This window comes from Rhea pennata, chromosome 1 (genome assembly GCF_028389875.1).
Source record: "Rhea pennata isolate bPtePen1 chromosome 1, bPtePen1.pri, whole genome shotgun sequence".
Lineage (NCBI taxonomy): Eukaryota > Metazoa > Chordata > Aves > Rheiformes > Rheidae > Rhea > Rhea pennata.
Window position 1 is genome coordinate 22029887 of NC_084663.1, and position 16845 is coordinate 22046731.

At 40.7% G+C, this 16845-nt stretch overlaps 1 protein-coding gene across 5 annotated transcripts in view; it reads right to left on the reverse strand.

Annotated features, from left to right (window-relative positions):
• MAPK12 (mitogen-activated protein kinase 12) overlaps positions 1 to 14943 on the reverse strand; it is a 41333-nt gene extending 26390 nt beyond the window's left edge. For 3 of the 5 annotated variants that reach the window (XM_062583009.1, XM_062582999.1, XM_062583017.1), the window contains exons 1-4: positions 14802 to 14943; positions 14240 to 14369; positions 3371 to 3429; positions 131 to 242 (exon numbers count right to left, since the gene is read on the reverse strand). In XM_062583009.1, the coding sequence (XP_062438993.1) occupies positions 131 to 242; positions 3371 to 3429; positions 14240 to 14369; positions 14802 to 14917 (417 nt within the window). In that variant the 5' untranslated portion in view covers positions 14918 to 14943. Of the gene's footprint in view, positions 1 to 130; positions 243 to 3370; positions 3430 to 13774; positions 14210 to 14239; positions 14370 to 14801 lie in introns of those variants that run through there. The other 2 variants (XM_062583033.1, XM_062583025.1) reach the window with 2 other exon arrangements.
• Positions 14944 to 16845: the final 1902 nt, after the last annotated feature.

The window sequence follows — 16845 nt, forward strand, 5'->3', positions numbered from 1 at the left end:
AAACATCTGTTGTACAGAATGTCATCACTTGTATCATGAAATTTTATCCTGCTATCAAATGCTAACTATAGTGCTCCATATTGGTTTACTAGGAAAAAAAAGTGAAATAAAAATAGTAGAAGTGGCAAACCTTTAAGCCTTTTAACATCTGATATACCAGGAACTGGATTCGGTCTTCAGTTAGCTTCTCATGCTTCATTATCTTACTTAAGTCTGTTCCCATAAATGGCATGACTAGGTAGCTTGAAAAAAAAGAAAGTATAGAATAACTCTAAATTTGTAAAAATAAATTGAAACATAATTGTATGTTATATTTCAGTGACAATCTTGAATGGCAGATCATTCTGTTTACCAAGCAATTCCACTGATCTCCCCCCTCCAAGTGTCTCTTTTTTAAATCTATTTCTTGATTGTCATTTAGATATCATATAACCCTGCCACTGGTTACAGAAAGTTGGTTGTTATCAGATATGTACAGATTCGGAACTAGATTAAAAGAACCTAATCAAGAGCCATGTGATACTTCAAAGATACCTGCACAGAAAACTAAGACATTTACACAATGATATTTATCTTACAAATGTGACCATAGGATAAGTGGACTAGAGGATCTTAGCCACAACAGAACTGACTAGGTGGTTCATTCAAACACACAAGATCAGGTGTACCAAAAACAGAGTTCATCAAATTAAGAAGCAACAACTTCTTCCATTAATTTTCATCTGGGGTTATAAAATCATTAACCTTTGGTACTTCTTATTGGTAACCAGGAATAAAAGCTTGAGAGTGCCAAGCTGGCATTTCAAAGATAGTCTTTGTGAAAGATCCATAATTGTTCTTCAGATTGCTTACAGTAAACTCATCAAAAAACCTCCTGAGATTCAAGTCTGGACACAAACAGAGCTAGCCACATGCCTGACATCTGAGGATAAAGTCACCAGTTTTCTTCTTATTACAAAGAAAAGCAGATGCATTTTCATGAAGGGAAGAGTTAGATGTGATCATGTTTCATGGATATAAGTTTTGTTAATTAGACTTAAGTGGATTCCTTTTGTTAAAATATGCAAATTTTAACTATGCTGTGTTCTCTCAGTAAAGCTGCATAAAAAAACTTCATTTGTTGTGTTAGAATTATACTGCAAACTAAACAGATATTAAACACAAACTTACAGGAAAATAGAATACTGATTTAGTCACAAAAAGTTACAGATAGCATATTCAAAATTCCCTAGATACCCAACCTTGTTCTCATGACTTGGGGTATCAGGACTCAGGCTCCCAATCCCAGCATTCATAGACAAATCTGCTATCCTTTGGATAGAAAATAAGTGAATTTAATTTAGTAACTACATAAGGACAGAGCAAGCATGATGAAGAGAATGAAATTTCTTAGAGAAAATTAGGGAACTAAATCTCTCCTCAGGTATATAACACAGTATGTTTCTCATGAACAGAGCAAATAACTTAAAAAACAGAGTTTAACTTCTGCTTTATTGATGTTCCTGAATCTTGAAAGTGTATGAAGTTTTACCCATCCAAACTTATTAAATACATTTTCCCACAGGTCATAAATATTTGAAATGAGCCAGAAAAAGAAAAAAAACACTTAAGTGACTGTTTTAAATAAAACAGAGCTAGTAAGATGTGAGGTGAGAGACACAGAGAAATGTCTTATAGTACTGGTGGTGACCTTGAAGAATCCATAAGGAATTTTGTTAGCCTGCCATCATCTGTGTAAATCCCATTGCTCTGGTTGGACAGTGATTTATCTAAACAGATAAAGTCCAAAACAATTTATAACCATTAAGTGCTGTAAAGAACAGGATGGAAAGGATAAATAAGAGTGCATTTTCACACACACGCACTTGATGAGTTTACAATTTGATGACTTCAAATTTCTAGTAATCAAGACAGAGAGAACTGGGGCATGAGGAAACAAAAAAAAAAACAAAAAAGAACAGGAGATAGAAACACACTCTTATTTGAGTTTGAAAATCCAAAATTTATTAACACTTTATGAGCAACATTGGAACAGGATGACAGTGGGTCTGAATGCTATGGGCGCTTACACACAGATGAAAAAAGAAGGAAAAAAAAAGAGAAAAAGTTACACTGTAACACTCCATAAAGGAACTTCATCTTTTGAGAAAAAAACTCAGTTACTTCATACAGGCCTATCTCAGATGCAGATTCATGAATGAAAAGTATTACTGTGGTCTGGTCTCAGTTCACCTGCAATTCTCATAATTTATTATTATATTATATAATTATATTATATTATTATATATACACATATAAAATTTGCATTTAAAATGCAGTCCTCAAATGCTAATCTTATGTATGTGCATTGTATTGCATATGTTATATAAAATGCTAGAATGATAGGCAATATGGGCAGCAAAATTCTTGGCTTAAAGGCCTAAATGATCTGTATGATCCAATAACCAATGTGATCCATGTTTTTTATACTTCATTTTCTACCTTTTCTTGTTAGATAACCTTGCATACTTGTATGTTAACAAAAAAAAATGTTTTTGAAACACACAAATCACATTAGAGGAAATCCAAAACAGTTCTACCAATGTAATATAAAATTTACATTAAGTACAACAGAAACACTGCTTCTCTAGTGAATCCAATTCACTAGAATTGCAGCAAGGTCCACTGGCAAGACAGACATGCTAAGTATCTGCTTGAGATGCTGCCAAAAGGTCAGAGAGAGTCACATGCCTCATGTTAGAAGCAATCTCTATCATGTACTGTTTGCTCCATTTTGTTCTATGGGGAAAGCCGAGAGGGAGTACAGACCATCCTCAGCTGGATGCAAGCAATTGCAGAATGGGCAGTCAGCGAGTACCACAGAGCAGAGCTCACAGATAGTTACAGCAACAGTAACAAAGAGCAGCAGTTTTGAACTAATCCTAAACTTAGGATGGATCACACTGGCAATGCGTCATGTAGCAATCATCGTTTTCAAGTCTGACTTGAAAATTGTGATTGCTACATGACACGTCGCCAGTGTGATCCTTCTTAACTCTAGTTTGAGTTAAAGATGGTTCTACCATTTGATCATTCTGGGCTTTAGGGTAAGAAATCAATACTTTAAAGGAAGATTAGGGAATTGATCAGACTGCAATTTACTAAGGATTGAAAGAAGTATACATCTTATAAGATAGGTAACTGGTTCTAATAATAATCTGGAAAACTCAGCCTAGCAGTTTTAAGTAGCAAACAAGATTTATATTAAGATGAAATTCAGAAAAAGCCATGAAGCAATATTTTTGCAATTCTCCAGGATGAAAAAGTAAACAATCCCTCCTCCCAAATAAGCAGTAACTCTGCTCCCAAATATAAACAACTCAAAACTTACAAGTCATTAAATTTCTCCAGTGTTATATCTGGTGTGAACACGTCCAATATTCCAATGACCTAAAAATAAGGGGGGAGGGGGAGAATGGATTAATATTGTCTTAACACAAAAATTCCCAAACTGCATAAGAAGTGAAAAATTTAATCAAAAATACTTCCATAATGAAACATTAGCTATAGGCATACAGCCAGCAGAAAAAACATTTAGTGTCTAGCAATATCAGCATTTGTTATCTTTTTTTTTACAACTCTGAGGACCATTCAACCCAGTGGTAAAGAAAAAATTAAACTGTATTTATTTAAATAAAGATTTCAGAGGTCAAGAATTTTATGTAAGAGAAGAGAGTTCCTTTTAACATTAACCACTTAAGTACTGGAAATAAACCAGCAAATTAGCTTATATTCTGAAGTAGCTGTATTACTTACCAAGCTGGGCCAGATACCTGCCAATGAAGAATACCAAATGCTTTCAGACACCTTCTAATTTCAGTTACGGGGTAATTCAGGTATTTAGATTATAATCCCTAAACGGGTATGCGGACAGGAAACTAGGATTAAACTCTCTGTAAGAAGAATAACTTGTCAAGAGCTTGGATTATATCTTACGTTCTCCCTTAGTGTATTTTGTGTCAAACAGATGCGTTCTATCACCCAACAGAGAATTTAAAAGAGACTTCCCATCACAGTTTTTTATATGAGCATGGTTTTCAAAAGAAAATACCAACTGACTAAATTAATTACAGTAACTGCCAACGCTTCTCCCAAACCCATTAAATATTAGTAAATTAAATACACAGAGCCAGATGCTCCAAAGGATGTAGCAGCAATGTTGGTGTCTAAAGCTAAATCCCTGCTCTGATGCTGCCAAAATCAGGAAATGCTTGAATATCCTAACCGTTTAGAATTGCTTCTTTTAACTTCCTACACTGGCCCAGTCTTGACAAGGCCCAAGGGTCTCAATGCCCTGCTCAAATCTAAGCCCAACAGGAATCCAGCAATCAGGCATTTCTCTTAAGAAAGCTGGTGGGTATAGCACATCTAGATACAGTGATAAGTGGAGATGTACTTAAAAGATGTAGTTAGAGCCACTGCTTTCTTTTAAAAATGGCCACAGAAGATAAGTCTCCGGAGTTCCCTCCTTTCACAAAAACATCCTAATATCTGAGCATTCAATCAGTCAGTAAACAAAAGGTCTAAATTTAATTCCCTTCTTAATCTGAAAGGATCAAGCCTTTCACAGAGATATCCAATCTCAAACCATAAAGATTTTCCCAAAGAGGGAGGAAAAGTGCTCCCACGATCTTACTGAAAATGTCACTATTGTGAACATTCATCATCAGGCCACACAAAGAACACATGGAAGACCGTAACCATTACCTAATAATAAAGGAATTAATTTGTGCATAGGGAAGACTCTGATATTCCTTATTCCAGACATCTAGGCCATAATTCTTGGCAATTTCTGTTTACTAAAGGGGAGTCTTCTTGGCAGGGAACAGGATCTAGGACACTGCTGGCAGTCAGTTAGTGGCTCTGCACACTGGACTACTCATATTCTTTCTCAAATCCCAGCTTCCAAGTCAGTAATGAAATACAGTAATTTGGGTTGCTGGAATGTGTGCTGTTTAAAACAGTAGCTCTTTGGATCGGTCTTCTGCTTGTGCACATGCCTCTCCCAGCTTCCTCCAGTAAGACAGTTTTTCAGATGGGCACGCCAGAAATCCAAGGTAACTATGGTAATGAGAACAGCTGAAAGTCACACTATAAGTTACTCAAAACAGTTCTGACAAAAATTACATTAGATCTATAAGCTAGGCAGTGAGACAGACTATTAGACCACCACAAAACCATGCCAGTGCTGTCTGTCTCCGATGTCCTTGTTAACACCCACTGGCCTCTGTGCTGAGATTCTGAAACCTTTCTTCCAAAGTTAACTGTTTCATCAGAAAATTTTTATTTTCCCATTTTCAGCAGATCTGTGCTGTATTAACAAGCGGGGCAGATTCTATGTGGGAAAGAAAGCAATAGGAATGGGAAAGTGAAGAGAACATGATTATTATTCCTAAAAGATTTATAACCTTTTTAAACTTATTCAAACCCATCTCCATGGCTATACAGTTTAAGGACATCAGATTATACACCAAATAAAACTATATAAAATTAGTAAAAAGATCTCAGGAAAGAAAGCATAGCTAGCAGCATATTACATTGTCTGATATTACAGAAGAATTGTAAAATCTGCTAAATTTGATAACAATGAAGATCCATTTGGGCTGTTGTTTTGGGGAATAATTAAGATACTTTAATAGAGATCTTTAAAAAAGTATGCGGAAGTAAAGAGAAGTGAGGTCAGAAATGCAGAAATAAAAATGCAGGAAAAGAAAGATGACTTCCTTTATTTAAAGCTTTAAATAAAAATCTCCAGTGGTGATGAATCCCTTAGCACACATATTTTTATCCTTTCCTCATTCATGCAGAAATACTACAGTTAGCTTGGATGCTATAAAAATGTGATAAGAATAAACAAGATAGAAAACCTAATAAAGATGAAAACAGGAAAATTATAGCTATTTATCTTTGTATTCACATAGATTTGAAAAAAAAATCACTATGAATATTTTCCCTGGGATTTGTAATATGAAACCAATTAAACAACATAGTCACCACAAAAACAATAATTAAAACCACAGAAACCATATGCACTAATACCTCTAGTGCTAATATTACAGAAAAAAAATATTTTTTAGCTTTTTATATAAGCTATAGCACAGTTTTTCATTTCTGGTGTGGAGGCAAGGACAGGAGGGAGGATGGAGGAACTGGGAAGGTGTATGTAACAGTGCAGCACCATCAGCTCAAAGAGCCTTTCTGAATGCTAAAGCAGTGTTTGTCTGCATACTACGTACACAGTCAGAAAAGTTGAGTGCTCTCCATATTCTAAAGATTTCACTATTACAAAGAAGGAAGTTGATATTTTAACAGTAATCCAATATGTACTCCTTTCCCTATCAAAACCCACTTTTTCAGGAGAAGAAGTCTTTCTTCTTGTCTTCATGGAGATGGTTTCCATGCCTTCATTTACATAAGCTGCTTGCCTAAGCAGCATGAAAGATAAGAATATAAACTTCATCATATCTCAATATAGCATTGAATGATCCAGGGACAACAAGAAAAAGAACTGACAGAGCAGAAGATGAAATAGTATGGATGCTCTATGACATTGATCTGTATATAAAACTGGTATCAAACTCCTGGTGTGAAACACAGAAATACAAAGAACACATTTCAATACAGATCGTATCAGACTGAAAAAAAAAGAATGAAATTCAGCAAAATGTTACTTCATCTCCATATCTCCAAAGTATATATAGCTTCTGGTAGTTACTTTATGCCTCCTGAGATAGAGAATAGACACTGAATTTTGAGGTAAAGCTGGAAACTAATGGAGGAAAGATTATCTGCTTTCATTGTTGCAAAACCTGTGAAGTGAAAGAGACCACAGAGCCCAACGCTCTACTCCAACTGAAGGACATTTTTAAAAATAAAACAGAAATTAGCTTCTCTTTTAACACATCAAGTATTTTACAACACATCTTTTTTTAGTTTTATGAAATGGGCTTTTAAAAATCCCTAAAATCATATTAGTGTCCACAATGGTAGGTCATACTAATAGTTAATCATATTAAAAAAAAAAAAAAAGTGAGAGATCCATTTCCTTTTCCTTGGTGATCTTTATTTAACAGCTGTGTTTTGGGATGATTTTCCTTTACTGGAACAAGGACATTATTATTTCCATTTATGTCACAGCTTTCTGCAGATATGTTAAGAACAAGGAGGTACAGAATAAAATAAACCCTCTGAGGAAGATGCAGCTCCAGCTACTTCTTTAGGAGAAGGAAAAAATTGGATAGGGTGTAGGAAACTCTTTCCTCCACAACATCATGGAAAATCCTGTATCTGTGAAAACGCTCTCTCTTGATTAAACATAGTATTTGTAAAAGCTTTACAGGACTTAAAGAAACTACCCCAACACAAAAGTAAGCTAGAGTAAAACATAAACTACAAGAATCACTGAGGTATCTTTTAAACATTCTGAATTTATACTTTGGGTATTAATTCAGCATGCTTACTGTGATCAGAGATGAAGGTACAGACAAAGAACAAACTCATTACACATTCTGGGATAGCAGTGAAAAACATCTGTGGAAACCAGCAGAAGAGCTACCCTTCTATTGTCTCATTTTTTTTTTCTGTTAATTCTACCAAAAGACAATTTATAAAGTGAAGAAGCCCACAAAGGATGGCCATCTAACTGAAAACAACTTGGATTTCTGTAAACTCCACCAACATACCTTCCTTGTTTCAAAATATATAATCTAAAGTAGTATCAAAATACATAAGCTAAATCTAAAATCATAGTACAGTGCCTCCTCCCTTTTCTAGCAGAATTTGTAGAACAAAACCACAGTAACAGAAAAACTACACTTCTACTAGTCTAACTTGGTTTACATGGTTTACATATTTTTACTCAAATACTTACTCTGTTTTGTCTCTTTCCTAAGAAGCTAGTAGGGAGAAGGTGGCAGTAAGTGTGTTCAGCCTTTCTCCTCCCTCTCTTTCCCCCCATACAAGACATTTTATATTGACCAATTTTAACAATTGTCAACAAATAAATAAGAGCTTTGTGTTTGTAAGGTAATTTCTGTCCTTCACTTCTCAGTAGACAGCTGCTTCCTTTTCCAAACCTAGTTGCATCAATGGAACATATCAGTAAAGAGCTCCATCTTCATTTATTTGATTACTTGTATTCAAGGACTGTTTCACTGAATTTCTATAAAGAAAATTTTCTGATGTAAGCAGGTCATCAACCAAAGACTCACATCTTGTATAAATTAATAAGTAATGTAGCTTATGTCTCTTATACAGTAAGTGCTTCTTTATCTTGTAGATGTTACGCATGAAAACACAGTGAAGTTGAATGGCTTTGGCACTCATGCTACAAATGCAGTAACATTTTTTAAGAGATCCCTGCTGGGGTGCACTGAACAATGTATCATACTGCATTAGATTTTCTGCAGGATTAGCTTCATCTACATGTTCTTGTGCTGTTCCACATCGCAGGGTCCCTGCATCCTTTTACTATGCTAGCAAGTCTCAGTTTTCGTACAGTCCCTGCACAAGGCCAACACTGCAGTCACTTTTCTTCCTCACTGGATTACCTAGCAGTTCTACTTCAGGACACTGAGGGATGTCTGCTGATGGACAGAGTTCCTTTCCTTTTCTTCTGCATAATATTGACAAACTAAGCATAGCATCCTGCCACAATGCCATAAAACTTTATGTCACAAAAGAACAGAGAATCAAAGGAAAAAGCCAAGAGAACAAAAAGGTGTGTGTGGGGGGGCAGGGAGGCTACTTTTCAGATCAGATTCACTGAAGTCCTGAGGGCTTAAGGACTCTCTGCTCTTTGTGAAATAAAAGCATCTCAGAACTTCAGGGAACCTAAGTAACATGGGGAGGCACACCAATCCACCAGCAAAACTAAGAGCAGAGAAGGGGAGCAGAAAGGGAATATACTGACAGACACAAGCCATACCTCAGTAACTGCATTCTTCTTTCAAAGGACCCATATGTAGTATTTGAGAAATTCAAATCCAGCAGGCTTATAATTCTTTATCTTTGGATTGTATGACAATCCTAAGAGAAATAAGATTTGATTTTCAGTGTTGTCCTCCTTATTATGTTTCACTAGACTGAGCTAGTCAGTCTGCTTTACTAGTATCTAAGGGTAGGATGCATATAAATGGCTAACAGCTGAAGCTCAGCCTAGATAAAAGGCACCTATCAGACAACTTTATGAAAAGAAGTAAAAGTGACAAGAAATACCACTACATGGATTTATTGGCTTTTGATTACTAAAATAAGTGACTCTAGTGTCCTGTTACATCCCTAGTTGTTCTAAGCTTTCAGACAGCAGAAGTAGCCAAGAGTGTTTTACTCCTACAACCAGCAAGAAACTATACAGCCACAACTGCATTTTTACTTACAATCACTATGGAAATCTGCCACCTCCATCCTGAATTCCCAAGCTGCACTTTACTGGCACTTACACATGAAGGATGTGAAGTTTTAGCTGAAATAGAAAGTGGCAACTCACTTACAAAGCAGAACTTCCTGTAGGAAACGTCTGCTACCACAGTGAGCATGCACAATTGGCACACTGCATTTGTAATCCTAAGGCAAGTTTCACCTAGAACATGGTTTGGTTTTATGAAGCTCAAAACTGTCGCTCTTCTTACGCTCATGGCAGGTCAGGTGAACTGTAAAAGCTGACTGTTTTAAGATTTTCTCACGTAGAAACATGAAGTTTCCCACTATTTTCTCTGGAACAAACTCCTCCCTTGGTTGACACTGTGTAAGTACAAACAAACAGTCAACGGTATTTTTTCAGAATACAGAATTCAACATATTAAGTACTAGCTACCCTAAAACTGAACACTTGTATCATCCTCAGAAAAGTAATTGTAGAATGAGAGCTGACTGTCTGTTGGACACCTGAGTTCCTTCCAAAAGGCAGGAATAAAAAGCTAAATGGTTCTCATAATGCAAAACATACACTGTTCTTCAGATTTGGGAATACACCAGAGAATAATTTCCACATAGAGCAAAGAATAAGAGCATAACACAGAGTATCTTTAAACAAACATTACAGCTGACTGTTATATGCAGGGTTTCCAAGCAGGGAAAACATCTGTAGAATATTAACTGACTCAACTTAAGAAATGTTTAAAGAGCATTTGTCAAGGATTTTATGCCAAAAACACATTCAGAACTTAAGTTGGTAGAACTTGGTCTGAATTTCTATGTGTGCTTGTACACATATAGACACATACATACACACAGATGTATATACATTTTCATGAAAATCACACTCCCTTCTCAAATACAAATTAGCATGAGCCACTGCTTTTCTCTCTCATGTACCATCTCTCCTTGCCAGAAATTTGGTACTCCTGATGGTAACTTCAAAATTTCCATTAGCAAACTGAGAGGTGAGAAGGGCACTAGAACTGAACTAATATGAGTCACTATACAGTTGTTGTTTCAGTGAAAATGGGCATCATAACATCACTTCCACTTCAAATGTAGAACAAAATCCAAGTTATTTGAAAAATGAAATGAAGTAACCTCCACTTACTTGTCTGGATTTAATTTTACATACATAAATATCTCCATTACCTTCAGAATGACACACTTATGCAGAGCTAAGCAAGTGTTTGAGAGACAAGGCCATGGCCAAAGTGAGCACACTGACAATATTTTCATTCTCTTTTTGGTTTTAATTTAGAGTTATAATAGACAGTTGTAAGGGCTCCTCACTTTAGACAAACTCAAAAGGGAATGAAACAGGGAACAAAGCAGCATTACTGAAAAAGCTTCCTAGGAGTAAACAGTCTGTTCTTCTACAGATGATGCAGTGGATGCCAAAGAAGCAATCTAGATCTACTGAGGCTGTACTGAGATGAAAACTTTAAGCTAGCACGAATAAATGAAAAAAACCCAGTGCTTCAGTAATTCTGCCTTAGCTGTTTTTATTCCTCATTTTTACATTATTCCCTCTCTTCTGCAGCATATGCAGCTACATAGTGATCCAGCAGCTTATCCTGCTGGAAACTAACTTTTCTTTTTGACAATGTCTGAGGAACTGAATTAAACTACTTCTTAGGCAGTCAAATTAGCTTATGATATTTGTGAAACATCCCAGTCTTCAAAAATTAATAGGCCTACCAAAAAATGTATACTTCTGCCATTAAACCACAGGAGTAGTTTATCTGCCAGCACCCAGGTGTCCCCTGCCTCTACCTGGCTCACACATAGCCTCTACCTGTGGTCCTTGACATCACTCTTCTACATGGATTTGTTTGCAGATGGATAGAGAGAAATCCCATGCTACCAATTTCCATTGCTTATATAAAGTACTGTCCACTACATTTAAGCAACAAGCTGTTTGTACAATTAGGGAGCACAAAAATCCAGCATGTATAATGAGAGATGGTCATCCCTGCAACCAGAGTTGTCTGTTCCTGAAAATGCCTAAATAAACAGGCATATTGACCCATGTGAGTTAACTTCCTTAGAAAGAAAGAGAAAAGTTGAGCAAAATTCAGAAATATGAATCCCGTACTTGTTTTTACAGGATGACTGGTCATCCATCAGCCTTTCCTTACAAAGTACATGAGCATACTCCTCAAAGGATCAATAATGGGGGTAACGAAATCTAGAATATTAAACACAAGTTTTCTTCGGTTTTCTTCAACAAAGCATGGCATCCTGATGTATTATATCACCATGGCACAGATTTAACCATATCTCCTACTATCTTAATGGAGAACCAGAGATGCTATTTTTAACATAATGTGTCAGATTTTCTTCTATCATTCTGAATACAGCATAAAGATAAATGAACTAAGGGAATGTATTGTATTGCTACTGTATCGCTACACACTTAACACAGCACCTCCCCAGAAACTATGAAGGACAGAGATACTCCTTATAAAGGTAATCACAGTGGGGGAAACAAACAAAACACCACAAACACTTTTCATGTGAATTCAACATCAAGTGCATAATGACTGCAGAAGCCATTTTAAAAGAAAAAGAGACAAGACAGAGGTAACAGTGGCATCACTATTTTATCGTGGTCTTTGAAACATTCACTTCAGTTTCATTCATTTTTAATAGCAATTGCATTTACAGTAGAGCCAGGAAGATAGATATCTGCTATTATAAAGAAATATACTATAAGGCATTAATTTATAGGAAAAATAGGTACGATATTTCAATCACTTTCCTATTCTAACTCCTCCAAGTGAGTGGAGGACTTTCAAAGTACAATAGCTATCCCTGCGGAAGCCACAAAGGGGATGATGGAGGACATGGCAATTGCACTACCACTACTGTCATTAAAAGTGTGCACAACACAGTAGGGAACGCTATCGTGGATAGGAACTGAGGACAAGAGAAGACAGAAACTCCAGGCCCGGCCCTATTATCTTCCTGTGGTGGCAAATACAAAGAAGGGGCTCTTTGGCAGACTGGTGGTGGATCACAAGGGAGGCACTGATAATCCCACTCAGGAGTGACACTACCACTCTGGCCTAATTTTGGAAGAGCAGAGTGATTAAGGGAGTATTATGGGATCTGCAAGGGGCTAGAAATCCTGAAGGGCTTTTTTGCTATTCCTAATTCAGAGTGGGTTAGATGCCTGGTAGAATGGTATGAGACTGGAATGGAGGCTGGACATTCTCTTGAAGGGTCGTACTGCCATTTCAGCCTCATCTTGGATGGGTGGAGTAGGCGGTTTCTGTCTCCACAATGCTCACAAATTCTTTGCATGACTATTTACTCAGTCATTGTCCTCTAATGAGTAAATTCATTATGAATTTTTTTCTTAAAACCAAGACTGTATTTTTCTTTCTGTGGTCCAAAATGTTTTCTAAGGCTGTAAGTTCTTCCCTTCCTTCATATGTATTCACTTGTACCTTCCTCAGATTGCACTCACAATCCCCAGTGTGTGTTTGCTTCCAGACTCTTTTAATTATCAAACACATCTACGGAGGGGTTCCAGAATATTATCCTGAAGGGCATATGCAGCACAAAACCAGCCAATAGTGGAAAATGCTAACCACCTGAAGAACAAATTAATCTGGGAAATAGAAGAAAAATAATCTCAAAATTCTGAATATAGTTAGGAATATGGCAATTGCATATGCTGATCCACTCCCAAAAGTTTAATAAAACAAATGTGGAGAGTATGAAAGACTGTGTATAGAACACAAGTTCCCCACAAACATTAACTCTTTTATATACAACAATGGTTAAAAGCAGTTACTTTGAAGGATTCATCAAGTAAAATTATAAAATATATTAAAAGATTCAGACTAAAAGATTGACAGGCACACAGGTTCATAAGCTTTCAATAAGGTCTGTCCTTTCTGCACAGCCAGGGTATCCAGAGATTATTCTTCAAAATGAACCTAGCCTTGTTGGTACTCAGAATTTAATACTGCAGTGTTCAATGACAATGACTGGCTTACTGTATATATCTTTTTAACAAGACATCTGAAAGCCTCTTTCTTCACATACACTCTTCAAAAACAGCATTTAAAATCAATGCTGTAATCTTGCAATCCCACCTTGGCATCTTTCGGATCTGGTTTCCATTCATGCTGTCATCCCACAAAACTATTTTCATGTAAGTCTCTCCTCCTTGAATCTGTTTAACTACTAAGCACTGTTGGGACTAAGTATCCCTATCCCTGTATCCTATAAAGACACTTTATCCCTGTAAAACAATTTATTTTAGTCATTCCAGAACTTCGACCATTTCGCGTTAAGTACAAACCTGAGACTTCCACATTTCACGAAAGGCAATAACAGACCCTTCGCTCTGAAGGACAGGCCCACAGTACCACATCCAAGTTCAAGCAAAGAGCTGCCAGCGGCGCAGATCGCCCACACCTCACGTGTGTGGTGATCGAGATCCAGATTTCTGGTCTCTTAACCTCCCTCTCTAGCTTTGAGCACAAATTCGGCCGAGGTCCTACCCTTCTCCACCCGACCTTTGGACCGCAATGACACTGTGTCCCACAGGAAACTCCGGTTTGCACGAACCGGCATTTGTATGTTAACAGACAGACGGACAGAGGACAGACACGCAGGCCTTGCTGAAAGACTCCTGATTCCCGCGCAGCTCCTCAGCTACCCTGCCAGGTTTGCGTACGACGGAGGCAGGGGACAGCAGAGCCGACGCTGCTTGAGGTGCCAACGCGCTGCGGCCCTGAGGGGACCTGCCAAGGACCGAACTCACGTTTTCGTGCTTCATGTGCTTCAGGAGGCGCAGCTCTCGGTAGGCTCGTTTGGCGAAGAGTTCGGACTGAAACGGGCGGTACAGTTTCTTGAGGGCCACTTTGGTGCCGCTCCGTCCGTCGACAGCCGAGCTTTAAGGGAAGGGGAAGGGCGTTTGGCGAGCGCGGGCTCCGCCGGCCGCGGCGCAGGTGCGCGCCGTCCGCCCCGCGCCCGCGCCCGCGCCCGCGGGGGGAGGCTCTCCCCAGAGCACCTCGCCCGCCGGGGCCTCGGCTCCTGACTTTAGACGCCGCCGGAGCCCGAGACGGAAAGCGGCCGCTCTTCCAAAGATTTAAAAGGACGGGGAGGGGGGAGGAAATTAAAATAATCCCCAGGACCAGGCAGCCTGTCCCACGGGCGCTGGTGGCCGCGCGGCGCGCCACACACGAAACACCCGCAAAAGCTGCCGCCGGGGAACAAAGCGCAGGCGGCGGGCGCGACCCCCGGCCGCGCCGCGGCCCCCTCCCGCCCCGCGGCGGCCGGGCGAAGGCGCCGGGCCCCCGCCGGCTGCGCGCCGCCCCGCTCACCAGACGGCCCCGTAGGCGCCGGATCCCACGGGCTGCAGGTCGCGGTAGCGGTCCCGGACTTCCCAGAGGGTTTTGGTGATCTCCTGCCGGTAGAAGCCTTTCTGGGGGGAGGACATGGTGCTGCAGCCCCCTGCCGGCACCTTCCCACAAAGAGCCCCGGAGGCAGCGCGCCGCCGCGCCGCGCCGCGCCGAGGGGCTGGGCTTGGACGGGCTCCCTCCGCCGGCGGCCGCCCCCGCCCCCTTCCCGCGCACCCGCCGCGGCGGGGGAGGCCTCGCCACCCACGTGCGGCGGGCGAGGCGGCGGCCGCCTGCCCGCGGGCTGCCCCCGCCGCGCCGCCGTCCCCTCAGCGAGGCGCGCGGAGAGCTGGCGGCCGCCTGGGAGCCGGGCCGCGAGCCGGCGGCGCCCGGCCGGGCCCCGGGAAGGCGCAGGGCCCCGCGCAGCGGCGGCCGCGGGGCCTTGGCCCTCGCCCGGGCCGGGGCGCGGCGCGGCCGGAGCGGCGGCGCGGGGCTGCGCGTGTTTCCTCTCGCGGCATCTCTGTCCTGGCTTGCTTGTGTGCCTTCCTCTCTCGCAGCTCTTCCAGCAGCTCAGCGCCGCTTCCCTCTCACGCCTGCGTTTTCCGCCGCGTGGCTAGCGGCCCGCAGCTCTCGCCCTCGCTGCCGCGCCGCTGCCCGGCAAGCAGCTGAGGCGCCTGCAGCTTTCCACTCTCAGACGTGACCGCGGGAAGGGTGCGGCAGGGTGAGGGGTGCTAAGGTGCCCACAGGGCTGGGAGATCAAGCACGCCGCTCCGTCTGATCCAGGGTGCGTGCCCCAGAGTGGTCCGCCTGTAGCAGGGTGTGTGTGTGTGCATAGAAAGAGGTGCTGAGGCTCTTGCTGTCTAAAGACGTGCTTGAAATCCATCTGCTTCCCTTGGCACACTTGTGCACTGCCTTGTGTTTGGGGATTTGACGGAGCGATCCATGTTTTCCTGTTGCGTAGTTGCAAAGCCCGAGGCCTCCTCTCAGTTGCAGTATTTCCTCCATGAAATCCGTGGCTGCATTACCTCTGCAGCAGGTAGTGGCGTGGCGAATGCAGAAGGAACTGGGAGCCGGGAGTAGGGAGCGGGAGCTGGCAGCAAAATGGATGGTGCGAGTGGTGAGGCCACCGCTTGCCAGCAGAGGCTCAGGAAACTTGTGCTGTGTTACCTGCTGATTTGCTGGTGTAAATGAGTGGTAAACTAAGAGTCGGCTGTGAAGCTGAAAGCAAACGTATCCCAGCCTTCCTTTTGTGAATATACACCTTATGGTTTTGCACTCCAATCCAGGTTTGTTTTGCACTAGAGGTTATATATAAAATGTAGCTATTAAGTAATAAAAAGTAAAGACTACAAGTGGAAAGAAGAAGAAATGAGAACTACAGACAAAGGTGAAAAACTGCATTCCTAGAGGCCAAGGAATAATCTTAATGCCTGTAATGATATTTTGCTGATAAAATAGAGGAAAATGGATCAGTGGACCAGAGAAATACATGATGGTTGTGGTAGGTGGTGGAAGCTGCAAAGACAAAGGGCACATGCAGCGGCAGCAGAAGCTCTGAAAAAAGAAGCAGGGAAAACAAGGCAATCTTTCATGGCTAGAAGGAATGAGATAGATATACATGGCCACTTCTTGCTAAAACTTGGTGAGTGCATAAGCATTTGGCAATAACAGAAGGGAGGGACAAGTGACTGATTGCTTCCCCCCCTTGATTCCCCTCCCTCACCCTCAGCTATGAGGGGCTGTCATTTGGTTTGATGAATAGCAAGAGCAAGGAATATGAATGAGAACTTCCAAATTACCTTTGCACAAAGGTGTACAGCTGTGGACTTCACAGTGTATCCTTATCTCAGGATCAGACCCAAAGTTTCAACAATATTTAAAATATTTAAATGGAAACAAGTATACACTTGACTTGGTTGCTCAGAGCAAATGGTCCTGTGCATGTCTGGTGTGATATAAAACTGTTCAAGCAGTAGCTTAGAGCAACTGGACTGCTGTTTATGGAGAGCAGCAACCTTCACAATATTTC